General features: G+C 44.8%; 1 protein-coding gene across 3 annotated transcripts in view; it reads right to left on the bottom strand.

The window, feature by feature from the left end:
* ric1 (RIC1 homolog, RAB6A GEF complex partner 1) overlaps window positions 1-14377 on the bottom strand; it is a 49083-nt gene that overhangs the window by 26983 nt on the left and 7723 nt on the right. For all 3 annotated transcript variants that reach the window (XM_060050018.1, XM_060050019.1, XM_060050017.1), the window contains exon 3: window positions 1516-1595. In XM_060050018.1, coding sequence (XP_059906001.1) covers window positions 1516-1595 — 80 coding nt within the window. The remainder of the gene's footprint in view (window positions 1-1515; window positions 1596-14377) is intronic.

Consider the following 14377-nt stretch of genomic DNA (forward strand, 5'->3'; position numbering starts at 1 on the left):
ACACACACACACACACACACACACACACACACACACACACACACACACACACTTCAATGAGTAATGAACACCATATATTGTGCTTTATTTCCTATATGCATGTAAGTTCATTACCTTCCATGCAAACATAGTAGTCTGACCTTTACTTTGTATCTGACATCAGGGTAGGTAATCATGGGTGCAAATGGAAATGAAGGTATGTTGGCTAAGCTATTGTAAATCACTGCCGGCCTGCATTATGGGCAAACATGTCAACAAACAAACATCCTATGGAAGTCGACGGCGGGCTTGGAGCGTCCCCCTGGACCAGGTTTCCTTGTTTGTACAGAAATTGAGGAAGGGATTACGGTGGCTCTCTGTTCGGCCGATAGGAATGTGGGATTGGCCTGCATGTGATTGGCTAATTGCACAGGGACCGCAGACAGGCTGAAACAGACGTTTAATTATTAACATAATTGACGTCATGACAATCTAAATACACACACACACACACACACTTAACTATATTGTGGTTTTGAGGTAAGAGATTCAATCTGAATGCAATTCTAGCCACACGCTACATTGTGGAACAGAGATTGCTACCTGCATATGTACAAACATGTTAACAACAATTTAAAAGATAACATTAACTCAAACAGACGTATTAATGGAATCCTCGCCCCATGCCACACTGAGGAAAGTTCTTTGAGTTCACTCAGTTAAGGCTAGGGGAAAGTTGAGCTCAGGTCCAGACTTGTCTGAGAAACGTCTTGTTGAGTCTACAAGCAGGCCCAAACATGGACCCGGGAACCATATCTTATCTCTCCCTTTGCTCAGGGAGGGTTCCACAGTCATCGCAGACAGGTCATGAACAAAACTAAACAAGATGATCATATGCTTCATATCTAGATCCTTATTTTGCTAAATTTTGCTTATCCTTGCTACAGTGCGCTCCAAAACATAATTGGAGTCAGAGTGTGTATCTGGCATCAATGAAATGACATAGTATTCTTGTTATTGTTCATTTAGTACATGTATATGCAGTAAATATGTCGTGATTCTCTGGCTAATCGCCGATTTTCCCCTGAATTTCAATGAACTGGAACATTTACAAGAGAACAGAAAGTATGGAGGAACCATCTGCTGCACCAGCTTGTGTAGCCAGTGGATATCGTGTTCGCATCCCCTTTGCATGGGTAACAGCAAAATCATGTTTTTAAATACATCCCAAATGTCCCACTTTAGTGTTCCAACTGTCATGTTTTTAAAAGGCTACAGGACATAAATACTTTGATTTTTATTTAAAAACAGATGAAGAGGGAAGAGTTCTATTTATTTTAAGAATAATGGAAGCGGTATATTATAATGAATAGTTGGCTTCCAAGTGCCTTGCTTGTTGTTGCATATAGTAGAGGTAGCCATTCAACCTGCATTTAAATACACCAAAACAGTACTTAGCCTCCACGTGTTCCTTTGTGTGTGAGAGTAAAGTGTGAGAGTGAGAAAGTGAGTGAGTGAAGTGTGTGTGTCTCTCACTTTGGGTAGACGGCCTCATAGAGGTATTTGTCCTCTTGTCCTCCCAGCACATCAAACAGGAGGATGTATCCATTAGAGGCCTGAGGACAGAGAAGCATAATGATTAGCATTTCCAAACATGTCTTCCACACGTTGGTTCAAACCCACCAATGTTTGCACAACCTACAGGTAGGTCTAGATTCTGTAACACTATCACATTAATGATAAAGGAAAGGAAATGGTGGGTAGGGAAGGAGGAATGTCAGAAAGTATTAACTGACATAATGTCCGTAGCTTGTTATGGATGCTTGACAGAGAGAGTGTGAATGGGTCTGTTTTCACTGTGGCTTAATGAGGCGTGGTAGATGTAAGAGGTCTGTCCCTACAGGCCTTTTTCTGCATGGCTCTTGGCTCCGAGCTAAAAGATTTAATTAAATGGGGAATGAATTCCTTGGGGACCTGGTATCTGTCCATGAGCCTTAATGGGACTTACACACGCAGCCATGATATGGCAATCTTTTATGTTTCACCAAACAAACTTCCCCGTGACTGCCAAAGCAATTAGCGATTAAACTATTATGCTAATTTGGGGTGGGGTTTGGCGGAAACCACTATATGGATTAGCATAAAGTCATTGTACTAACGGCTTTAGTGTAACCGGCCTTGCCTCAAAAGGGTTGGTTCAACATGTGGCAAACAATGAAAAAACAATTTAAAGAACTCAGAAAGTGGTCGTGAGTGACTATTCAAATCAAATACAAATAAACTCGAAAGCCAACCGTAGATAATAGCATCACACGCCAAGCGCACTACAGACACACGAAGACACCACAAAATTGAGTTGAAGGCCATATCTGAGACAGATCTGAACTCTGGGCCTGAAGGCTGACACCTGGAGGCCCGGGGCCAATGTCCTGGGATAACCTGTGACATTTAACACGTGTGCGCATCATCGATGGCAGGTTGACAACACACTGCCACGGCTCTGGCCAAAACGTGGACCGCAGAAGAGAGAGCCAATGATGGGGGGCTGGGGGGCAAGGGGAGGGGCAGGGTTTGGCATGCTAAATGGATCCACAGGGGACACTTGGCTAGGAGGGAGCGGATGCAGCCAGAGAGAGACACACAGAGAGAGAGAGGCACAGAGAGACAGAGATAGACAGACAGAGATAGACAGACAGAGAGAGAGAGAGAGAGGCACAGACAGACAGACAGACAGACAGACAGACAGACAGACAGACAGACAGACAGACAGACAGACAGACAGACAGACAGACAGACAGACAGACAGACAGACAGACAGACAGACAGACAGACAGACAGACAGACAGACAGACAGACAGACAGACAGACAGACAGACAGACAGACAGACAGACAGACAGACAGACAGACAGACAGACAGACAGACAGACAGACAGACAGACAGACAGACAGACAGACAGACAGACAGACAGACAGACAGACAGACAGACAGACAGACAGACAGACAGACAGACAGACAGACAGACAGACAGACAGACAGACAGACAGACAGACAGACAGACAGACAGACAGACAGACAGACAGACAGACAGACAGACAGACAGACAGACAGACAGACAGACAGACAGACAGACAGACAGACAGACAGACAGACAGACAGACAGACAGACAGACAGACAGACAGACAGACAGACAGACAGACAGACAGACAGACAGACAGACAGACAGACAGACAGACAGACAGACAGACAGACAGACAGACAGACAGACAGACAGACAGACAGACAGACAGACAGACAGACAGACAGACAGACAGACAGACAGACAGACAGACAGACAGACAGACAGACAGACAGACAGACAGACAGACAGACAGACAGACAGACAGACAGACAGACAGACAGACAGACAGACAGACAGACAGACAGACAGACAGACAGACAGACAGACAGACAGACAGACAGACAGACAGACAGACAGACAGACAGACAGACAGACAGACAGACAGACAGACAGACAGACAGACAGACAGACAGACAGACAGACAGACAGACAGACAGACAGACAGACAGACAGACAGACAGACAGACAGACAGACAGACAGACAGACAGACAGACAGACAGACAGACAGACAGACAGACAGACAGACAGACAGACAGACAGACAGACAGACAGACAGACAGACAGACAGACAGACAGACAGACAGACAGACAGACAGACAGACAGACAGACAGACAGACAGACAGACAGACAGAGGCACAGAGGCACAGAGAGACAGAGATAGACAGACAGAGAGAGCGAGAGAGCAAGAGAGCGAAAGAGAGACACAGAGACGAAGGAGTCAGATACGAGGCTGCAAAACACCTCCAAAGGCCAAGAGGGGGGGGGGGGAATCTTTTGCATAAAAACATGCAGAAGATCTAGTGACATTAAGTGGACGAGAAATCTATTATTACCGTTTTACAGCAATTACTATTAATTTTGTAATGCATGAGATTAATGAGTAAGTAGGGGTAGGGATGTAACGGCATGAAAATTTAACCTAACGGTTATTGAGACCAAAATTATCCCGGTTTTCGGTATTATCGCGGTACTTTTAAATACCCAAAATATGCCCATACTTCAGACTTAGTCCTCTTAGAAGGTAGGGAGGGGCAGCGATCGTCAAATAGTTGGAGTCACGTAGAATATCGAATAATGAATGTGACCATTGTTATTTATTACACGGCTCTTCTCAATGCTGTTGAAAGCTCTGTTCACTTACATGGGCCTTCACAACTTCCGTTCGTGAATATTTTTTTGATAATTCACCGTTGCCAAGCATATAATGACCGCTGTCAAGGAAAGTTATTTTTATTTCTATCGTATCACTCCGCAAGTGGTCCGATAACTTATCAACCCCAGCGTCCTCGGTTGCTAAGCGACGTCACGTCAACGCCTTTGCCGGACTATTTCTCTGCTGAACACTTTGAATGCTGGTAACAAATAAATTGTAAAAAGACACACCGTGTGAAGTTATTTTCCTGACGTGTCTACTTCATCGTCATGTAGGCTGTGTTCAGTAAAATAATAAATAAATAAATAGCGACCTGTTTTCGGCGCATGTAGGCCTATCTGCCTAAGCCCACGTTGAAATAAACAGATTGATTGCATACAAATCATAAAAGCCTCTCCCTGTCTCATTGTGTGTGCGTGTATCCGAGGTGCGCGTGTGTGTGCGTGCGTGCGTGCGTGGGGGGTTCTTGATTGACCAATTTTTGAATATTATTACAATACTTCTCAGCGAATATTGAATAGTGTTTTTGCCAGAAATGCACATCGAAACTTAAAAACATTATGTTGTAGGCTACACAGTGCGCCTGCGTGGCAACTTCAGGAGACTCAGGAGAATCCTTCCCAGCGGATGAAGCTCTGGGAAGGATTTAAGCACACGGTTTCCACACCGCGGGCGCGGTTATCCACCAAGTTAATAATTTTATTTGAAATGAAAACGGTAATTGTTATCGACAACATTTTTATCGGGGTTTACCGTTACACCGGTAACCGTTTCAAACCCAGATCCTTGGGCCTGGGAACCCACACACTCTAATCAAGAGAGTATCCTGCTGGATAAGCTGCGAACGGCTTGAAAACATCCCAATAACAACATGATCTAACATGCCTTTCCATGCCAAGGGATTGGAAATAGGTGTTAAACGGTCGCAACAGATTAGTGATGAGATGTGACAAAGCGTTCAGAGCATCGGTGTGTGGGCTGAAGCAGCCAGCCAAGTCCAACCAAGCTGTTACTGTCCGCTTCTGAGGGAGTACTTTAAGACACAAGACCATCACAAAGCCTCTCCCTCTCCCACTAATATATAACACACACAGAACCATGCAATATTAAACCTCTTGCATTTGTGTTATAGAACACTTATTCTTATATTACCTAACCCTAACAAATTTCACCAGCGCACCCTAACGGAATATGGAGGACAAAAAATGACGTAAGCATAAATAAATGTAGGAAAAAATATGTATACATTTTGCTACACAAAAAAAGGCAATTTAGTTATTTATTCCTACATTTATTTATTTAAATAGTTATTTATTTACGCTTACGTCATTTTTTGTCCTCGATAACGAACAGCATCTGGAAGCGAAATGAACAATTCCCTTGTGAGCTGTCCCATCGGGCTTAAATCTGACCTTTTAAACTGCTGTACAATGGAGAAAGACAAACACGAACATCGGACAATGTTGTTTGGCACCCACCGCTTCCCTGTGCTTTATTGCATAAACGAAGGAGTAATAATTGAGATGTTACAGCGGGAGAGGTGGGGGCGAGGGGGGCGGGTCACGGTGTGTATGCTCTTCCTGCTATTGTGCTGCTAATGCCAGGCTCACACGACCAGACTTTTAAATCAAAATCCCAGCCGAGGAGAGGAAGCTCATGTCTTACGACAAATTAATCTGTTTAAGAAGTATGTTGCACACAGCAGCACAGACTAGCCGGTTTAGGAGGGACAGAGAACTACCCGGGGTTCTAACACCACAAGACTACTACAGGAGAAAGAGACAAGAGTTTGAATCATCACGTACAAATATATGGGAGTGCAGCATAAGGCAGAATCCGACAAAATCAGCATATCGAAACAACCGAGTATCCCGATTTTTGGCTTCCGGAATACAGAACCTGTGGAACAACAAAAATTTGACTATTTAATTGCAATAATTATGTAATCATAATTTTTACAGAATCAGGTTATGTATCTTACAAGCATTCAAAAATTGTTTTTAAATATCGTAAAGTTCCTGCCGATTCCCCCCCCCCCCCCCCCCCCGCCCGCCAACAACCACCTCATCAGAACAGGCAGAAGACATCTGTCACGCAAACTCATCCAACACTGAGCTCCCAGAGCCATCTTAGAAACAGGTTGTCATCATCACTACCAGCTCTGGTAGCGTGAGGCACACTACCGTCCTCATAACAGTGTTTGTTTTCAATATTTGCCTTGTATGATCCTTCAGACAATAGAAAACATGGTTAATTACAGTATAACCAATTAAAGGCACATTAGGTTTAAAAATAAATCCTAATAATTACAAGGCTAGTGGCTGTGAAACTTAGGTCGTTACAAAAAAACAACAGCCTAATTTGAACCCTGAAATCACCGACAAATTCATAACGACCGGTTGTGTTTTAAAGGCACCCAGTGCAACTTTCGAGGCTTAAAAATAAACATTCAATTTCTAGTCTTTTTTACACGTAGTAAGTTTCAATAACTCCATACCATTACATACCGACATTTAAGCAGCAAAGATGAGACGTCGTTGTGTGGTGAGAACTGATACAAAATCGATAACAACAACAATGCCGCCATTTTCTTTATTTTTTGTAACCTACAATAAATAAAGCAGGCTTCCAGTCAATGGAAAAATGGCTTCTCCCCACCGGCGATTGTTGTTGTTTACGATTTTCTATCAGTTCTCACCACACAACGACGTCTCATCTTTGCTCCTTGAATGTCGATATGTAATGGTATGGAGTTATTGAAACTTACTACGTGTAAAAAAGACTAGAAATTGAATGTTTATTTTTCATTGAATGTTTACATAAAGTTGCACTGGGTGCCTTTAAGCTAGTTAAAGAGTCAGCCCTTCCTAACCCATCGGTCTTCGACACAACACACCATTTAAAAGCACTTTCACACCATTAACAAGAGCTGTGTAAGCACACTGGTGCTTCTGCGATAGGCGACCCGGTAGAACGGGAGCCAAACGTTCACCAGGTTTCAAATGCCGCTACAGTATCGGAAGCAGCAGCCCCATAAAACCCCAGAAAACCTTCACATGCAATGAGACAGCGGTCATGTGATCGCTCACTGGAAGAGGACGGCCTCGTGTATATCTGCCGCTATCCCTTTTCCTGCATGGCCATGTTCCATTAAGAAAGGTGTTGGCACTGGACTAGACGGATTTGGGGGGAGGAGGGGGAAATTGTACAGGTAATATCGACACGATATATAGAGACACTAGTATGACTAGTGGTCGACTGCATCTTCAAAGTCTTGGCGGTTACAGTGGGCAAGAAAGCGCGTTAGAGCATGAAGTACTTAAGGAGGGAGGGGAAGCCCTTTTTTGGCAAGCGAGTCTGAACTAAACTTCAGTAGTCTTTATTGCCTTTAAGGCCCGCCCCCACGCCGCACCCCCCGCTGCCTTTCATGTTGAGCCGGGACGCCTCCGGAGACATGAAAGCGCCGTTCACACGGTGCGTTCAAGGGGCCAATGATGAGTGGGACTTCGGCTCGTCTCGTGGGATCAGAGGAGGATCGAGAGGAAGTGGGGGAGATAAAGCGTGTGGGTGCCGCAGTTTAGAACGTTGGGGTGCACACACACACACACACACACGATTGTCCCCAGGCTAACTTTCTATTCGCTACATGGTCTTTACTTACTAAACGACACTATGGTTCATTAGGGCTTTCCCAAATGTAGCACGTTCCAAACCATTAACCCCGCCGCCATTCAGTCATTAGAAATTACATTTGAATGCTAGCCTTTTTTTTTTTTGGACCGATGTGAGGGAAGCACCCGAGTCCTGTTGTCGCACTGATGGAAGAAGTTGAGCGAGAAAAGGAAAGCGTAGCAACAGTTGGAAAGACTTTGGAATTCTTTCCGTTAAGGCTTGTATGCAGAGTGGCCAGCTGTGTGTTTTCCATGTAGAATACCGATTCAGCAGAAGGAATGTTATATAAGGACGATTTTCAATTGTCTTTTATGTGGGTGAATATCTCAGAGGACCAGCAATACAGTATAGTTGATTTTATAGAGCCCGACATATATAATGGTATCGGTGTATATGTTTGCCGATATGAAAATTTAAGAAAAGGTGTGAATTTATTCTAATATTTTCTACAATATCATATTCTCAGCGGATTGATTTTCAGGGATTAGGATTATTATTATTTCCATCTTCTGTAGCACTAAACTATTCTAACCAGGAGAACATGTAGTCTCCATACCTACTGTTCTCTTACAACAACGACAATAATAACGGTACAGCCGAAAACTTTGTTTCGCCAAACAAGGATGGATACCGCTTCTGTATATTTACTATATAAACAACACTCCTTTTTAGCTGGGAAAGTGAAAACTCTGCTCGACAGCAGTTCTGCGTAACTTGGGACGGTGGTGGTTGATTGGGCCCAGCTTCCCTAGTCCGACTCCTCCGGGCGGCTCTGAGGTCACGGAGCGAGCTCGGAACACAGAGGGAACAGTCTGGTCTCGGATGAGGACCAAGACACACAGGAAACGGAGAAAATAGCGAGGGGAAGGCTCGCCGTTGGGGGGGGACCCGCTCTCTCTGCTACCGCACACCAACACGAGAGACACATACATGAACACATACATGAATACACACACACACACACACACACACACACACACACACACACACACACACACACACACACACACACACACACACACACACACGTCTAAAGATAGACCTAGTCGTGGTTTAGGATAGTTATTACGTTAGCCACTGGGCTTTGGAGGGCGGCTGTGAGCGCCAAAGCATCTGTCTAACAGCTGGTGGCTCCAACGAGGACTATTCAACCGGCAAACCTGCTGTTTGTGATGTCCCCGTCCTATTTACCACCAGGACCCCACATCCACCCGTCCCCTTGAAGGGCCAGTCCTCAAAGGGCAATGTTACTCAGAAGACAACAGTCCTCAGAAGACAACAGTCCTCAGAAGACAACAGTCCTCAAAAGACAACAGTCCTCAAAAGACAACAGTCCTCAAAAGACAACAGTCCTCAAAAGACAACAGTCCTCAAAAGACAGTCCTCAAAAATCCTGAATAAAAGGCTTGCATACCGATTTGACGAACCAAACTGTCACTGCGCATTATGTAGATTTACTACTAGTTTTATCTGCACCGTTTTTGATGATTTACGTTCAAGTGATAAAACATGAAGTTCCTCACGCTGTGAAAAAACCCATATGCTCATTTAGGTTATTTGCATCACAAAAAACTATGCAGACAGACGTTTCCCACAATGTGCTTTCAGGCCATGAACAGTAATTCAAAGCCTCTGCATCTGAATGAATTGCTTGCAAAATAAAAGATGCCTTGTTTTCTAAATCCATCAGAAAGTTAAAACTAAAATCTGCATTATATCCAATTACTCAAAGATTGTTACTCAGACATCAGCTGACTTGCCTCAGAAACTTGTCCTCAGAAACCACTAGTCCTTTTTTAAATACTTGTCCTAACAAAGCACTAGTCCCCAGTAGGCCCCGTGTCCTCATAAAGTCCCTTAGAAGACACCAGTCCTCAGAAACCACTAGTCCTTATTAAATAAATTGTCCTCATAATCGGCTAGAAATTATAAAAACGCCAGTCCTCACAGAAGCACTAAACCTAAACACTTACTCAGAGAGCACCATTTCACAGAAAGTACCAGCCCTCAGACAATCCTGGTAATAGTGATACAGCAACAACTTAGTGCCCTGAGGAAAGTCCATATCAAGGGGCGGATGTTCAAATCCCTGCCTGCTCCGCCCTTGGACTTTCACAGCACTTTCCCTGAAGGACAACCTCATCTCCCACTAGAGAGGACGGTAGGCATGCTTCACCCGCATGCAGTGGAGCTCGGACCAGTGAACCGTTCTATGAGTGCAGAGGATTATGCATGCATTAAAGTGCATGACATTGCTGCAGCACTGGACTTGAAAAGGACGTTGGGCACTTAACCGCACAGCTCAGCACAACGTCTTGACAGGAAGATAGAGGGCATGTGCGAGCTGGTCTGGAGTCAGAAGGGAGGTGCAAGGTCAACCAAAGACCTTGGTCTTATGCTATGGCTCTGGAATGTCAAGTCCAATGGGATTTACACACATAACAGCCGTGTGTGTTTGCTCGTGCCTGACTCCATGCCAGCCTAACAATCTGTGCATCAGCGTACCATGTTAGACACTGCTGATTTAAATACCTTTGGCGCACGCCATGGATGAAGCTGGCCAGCGTCCAGTTACGTAAAGATCCATTGGATGCATGGTTGTTTATGCATGGGGTAGACGGATGTTTGGCGGGCATGCTGAAGTACTACTTGGATTGATGCCATAATAATATAAAACTATATGCAAACTAGCACACTGTGATTAAAGTATCTAAGATTATATATGCAAAGATAATTATGGCCCCATAAAGAAACTGCAGAATGCCCAGAAATACCAAGAAAAATATGCTGCCAATAAATACAGAACTGAGAGGTTATGAGCAGGGGAATAGTCTCCTCAGCCAAGAGATGGCAACAGAAGTCACACAAATACAGGTTCTTTGTATTGTTTTGAAGATTTTATCCCTTGCAAAGTGATCTGTGGGGAAGTGGGCTTTCCAACTCAAACTGTGTTTTGACCTAGAATAGAATAGCCCGAGAATACAACATAAACATACGCCCCCAAAAGAAAACATGAGTGCTAACCTGCCGGAACACCTCAAAGCCTGGCCTGGGGTAAAACTCAGGGGAAGCTAGCATTTTAAAGTATTAAACAGATATCTGCAAACTAGGATTGTGGATGTGTATCCGAGAGATCGTACAAGCAGATCTCGGTTCATTTGAATTTTCACTAAATAGGTCTGTGTGATAGAAACCAACCCAGGCAATATATCCGTACGCCGGCTGCAGCTGTGAGTGGCTTCCCTGCACGACATTTCAACGGAAAGTGCAATTAAGGAAGCCAAACCACACGGAGGAAGGTCACAAGAACCAGGAAGTGACTGGGGTTTGCCTGGTATTTTTAAACGCAGGCCTGCACCTTGCTTTACTTTGGCTAAGCACAGCGTCTGAGTTATGGCTTTCCCCCAGACACATTCATAGCATTCATTCATGTGCATTCTGGCCTGATTGTGAAGGGCTTGACATTATGGGAGTTTCAGAGAATGCAGAGAGGAAGGAACAAGAGGAAAGAAAGGGAGGGAGGAAAGAGGAGGAGGGTGCTATAGCTTAATACTCCGCCAACTTATACAAAACGGAACTGAAACCTTTATGCGCATGCCTTTACGTTCCAAGTTCGTTTCATTGGATATTTCACACCTCCACTATTTTTTACGCCATGTTGTCACCTTCCAGCCTACATTATAAATGCATCTCCCGCTGACATAAAAAAAAAAAAAAAAGTCGTTTCCCCAGTGATCCGAGTCTGTTGGAGCATACGTTAACGTGTATTCACTGTACCGTCTCTGCCCAGTGAATCCTCTGTACTCTCTGCCGGCTGGCCAACAGTTGGTCTGCCCTCATTACTGGGCTAGCCGTGCCCTTGGGGAAAGGTACACACTCTGGTGACCGGAGAGGGGGGTCTGTGCCTTGTTGTGGCGAGCTCAAGGACAACCAGCCTCGTTTTGGGATTCACAGGCCGCTGCGTCTTTCTTCTCCAATGGGAATGAACACAGCGGGCGCCTTCACAAGAGATGGCTGCAGTTCCCTTGGATGTGCTGTCGTTTGATGCACTTGATAAAAGCACTTTGTGTCTAGCTGCTCTCATAACACTGTGCAAAAGCGCCCGCAAGTGCGAACACACACACACACACACACACACACACACACACACACACACACACACACACACACACACACACACACACACACACACACACACACACACACACACACACACACACACACAGTCGATGGACTGCGTTTCGAGGGAAACTGCTACCGCCTATGTGTGGTATGTTTTGATGCACCCCCCCTGATGCGGGTCTGGGCTGGTTGGCTGACGAGAGTGTTGAGGATCACATTGACTTCAGAGGGCCTCTGAGAGATCTGCTGACTGGGCCACTTGACGAGACACCGGCTCCTCATGGAGAGATGAGAGAGGGGGGGGGGCTGGCACCTGATCTGACTGTCTGCATGTATTAAAGCTTTTTCCACAAATCTAAAATCAACCCCTATAATCGGCTCGCGTTGGCATTGTTAAACCCCAAACGGCCCTTATTTTGCAGCGTTACTATTTTGATACTATATTGGGGTACAGGCTTTGCAGGCATTCTTTAGCGAATAAAGGGATCAGAATGACTACATAATGAATAATCTTTAAGCTTTTGTTTTGGCTTGGTATCGTTAATTCATCAGGGTTCACACACTGAAACAGGATAGTCTTGCTAATGGGGTTTTCTAGTTGGAAGAAATAAATAACAGATGCAGGCATGACAAAACTGATGAGATATCGGGCTGTTTTGTCTGGAATGCCCTCACATCTTCATCCTCCCTCGTGCGCTACAGTCTATCTTTTATACATTATCCCTCGCAGTATGTGATCCGTCACCCAATGACATTTACAACGCACAAAACGGCAAAACACCCACACACGCACACACACAAGCAGAAGGAATATAACCTCCTAACTCTAGATGTGGAACCCTAGTGACCGTAGTCATGGCAACAGTCGATGGAAACCCGAGGTTCATATTTCCCGCCTTACTGGCACACCGGTGGTGTGGCATAAGAGGTGGGTTGAGTGACATGTGCACAAGAGAGATACCTAGAAGATAATCCCGTCTAATTTGTGACCTGGATCTCATGTTCGTGGCTCAGACCGTTCATCAGAAATCGTTAGCTCAGGTACGGTGTGCTGCTTTTGGTCGTCACGGCAACTAGCCTATACAATGTAGAGCAAGTATAAATACACGGGGAAAGGGGACAACGTTTACATTTAAAATGCTACCACTAACTTGCTTATTAAATCAAAGTCAGAGGTTCGAAATATAACTTCCCCTTTTCTACGCAGAACAGCTGAGGTCGCTGGATTAGGTTCTCCGACTGTAATCCGGTCCTTGTATAGAACAGCCACAGCCAGCCGACTTCCTCATGAGAAAGAGGTCAACGTCCAGACGCACCAGCTGACTACACTACCTGCCATAATGAACTATTGTAACACCCAAACACGTGGAAACGTCTCACTTAACTTTGTCAAATGCAACTAGACATGTCTAATGAGACAAAGGAAATCAAAGGCAAGTTTTTTACTGTGTTTGTGAAATTCCTCAATATGAATAGATTTCCTTCGACAGTGTTACTACAGAGGGTAAAGTATGTTAGCAGTAGCACAGCATAAATAAGTGAACACGCTAACAAGCCATCATTTAGGAATAAAAAGCAGATGGCTGTTCTATCACCACTTTCCTGGCCCTCTAGGCCGGCTCTGATAATAGCTTCAAAGTATAAACTAAAAACCAATTTATTTTCTCTCTCATTGGACCATCTAGCCATGCTTTTCCACAGGGGGTTTCACTTTTATAGGTTAGTCTCGCCACATGGATACACAGCTCACTCTACGGTTAAACACGCGCTGCCAGCGGGACAGAGCCAGGTTACTCTGCCCGTTAGGGCTGCCTTGCTGCACCACAACATCTGCTCAGCTCTTGGGTTGGGGACAAACGCTCAAGCCTCGGTCATGCTGCTGAGGCCATCGGTCATTCTGACAACATCACATCAAGACCTTAAAAATCACCTCCATGGAAGACTGCCCTCAGCCTGCGCTCTGCACCCGTCATCCAGCCACACCATCCTTCAGGTCCTCGACCACGGTCAGAACACCATTTGTGCGGGGTGACAAAATCAGTTGACCCTCAGCCTCTGGGGCCCGCTGAGCCATACAAAACTAAACCTGGGTCTATACAGAATCTGAATTGCCCCTTAGTGGATTTCATGTCATGTTAATCACTAGTTTTCATTTTCGGAGTTATTTGAACTGCTATTTGTTGACCGCAAATCCAGATGTTTATTGGTTAAATAGGTGTACAGTTGTAGGAGTTATTTGTCGCACATATCAACAAAAGCAGGGCTTGAGAAACACTTTTACAACTACGATGGATACAACTTTTCCACTGAATTCAAATGTATGGTAAG

The sequence above is a fragment of the Gadus macrocephalus genome, chromosome 4, assembly GCF_031168955.1.
Source record: "Gadus macrocephalus chromosome 4, ASM3116895v1".
Classification (NCBI taxonomy): Eukaryota; Metazoa; Chordata; class Actinopteri; order Gadiformes; family Gadidae; genus Gadus; species Gadus macrocephalus.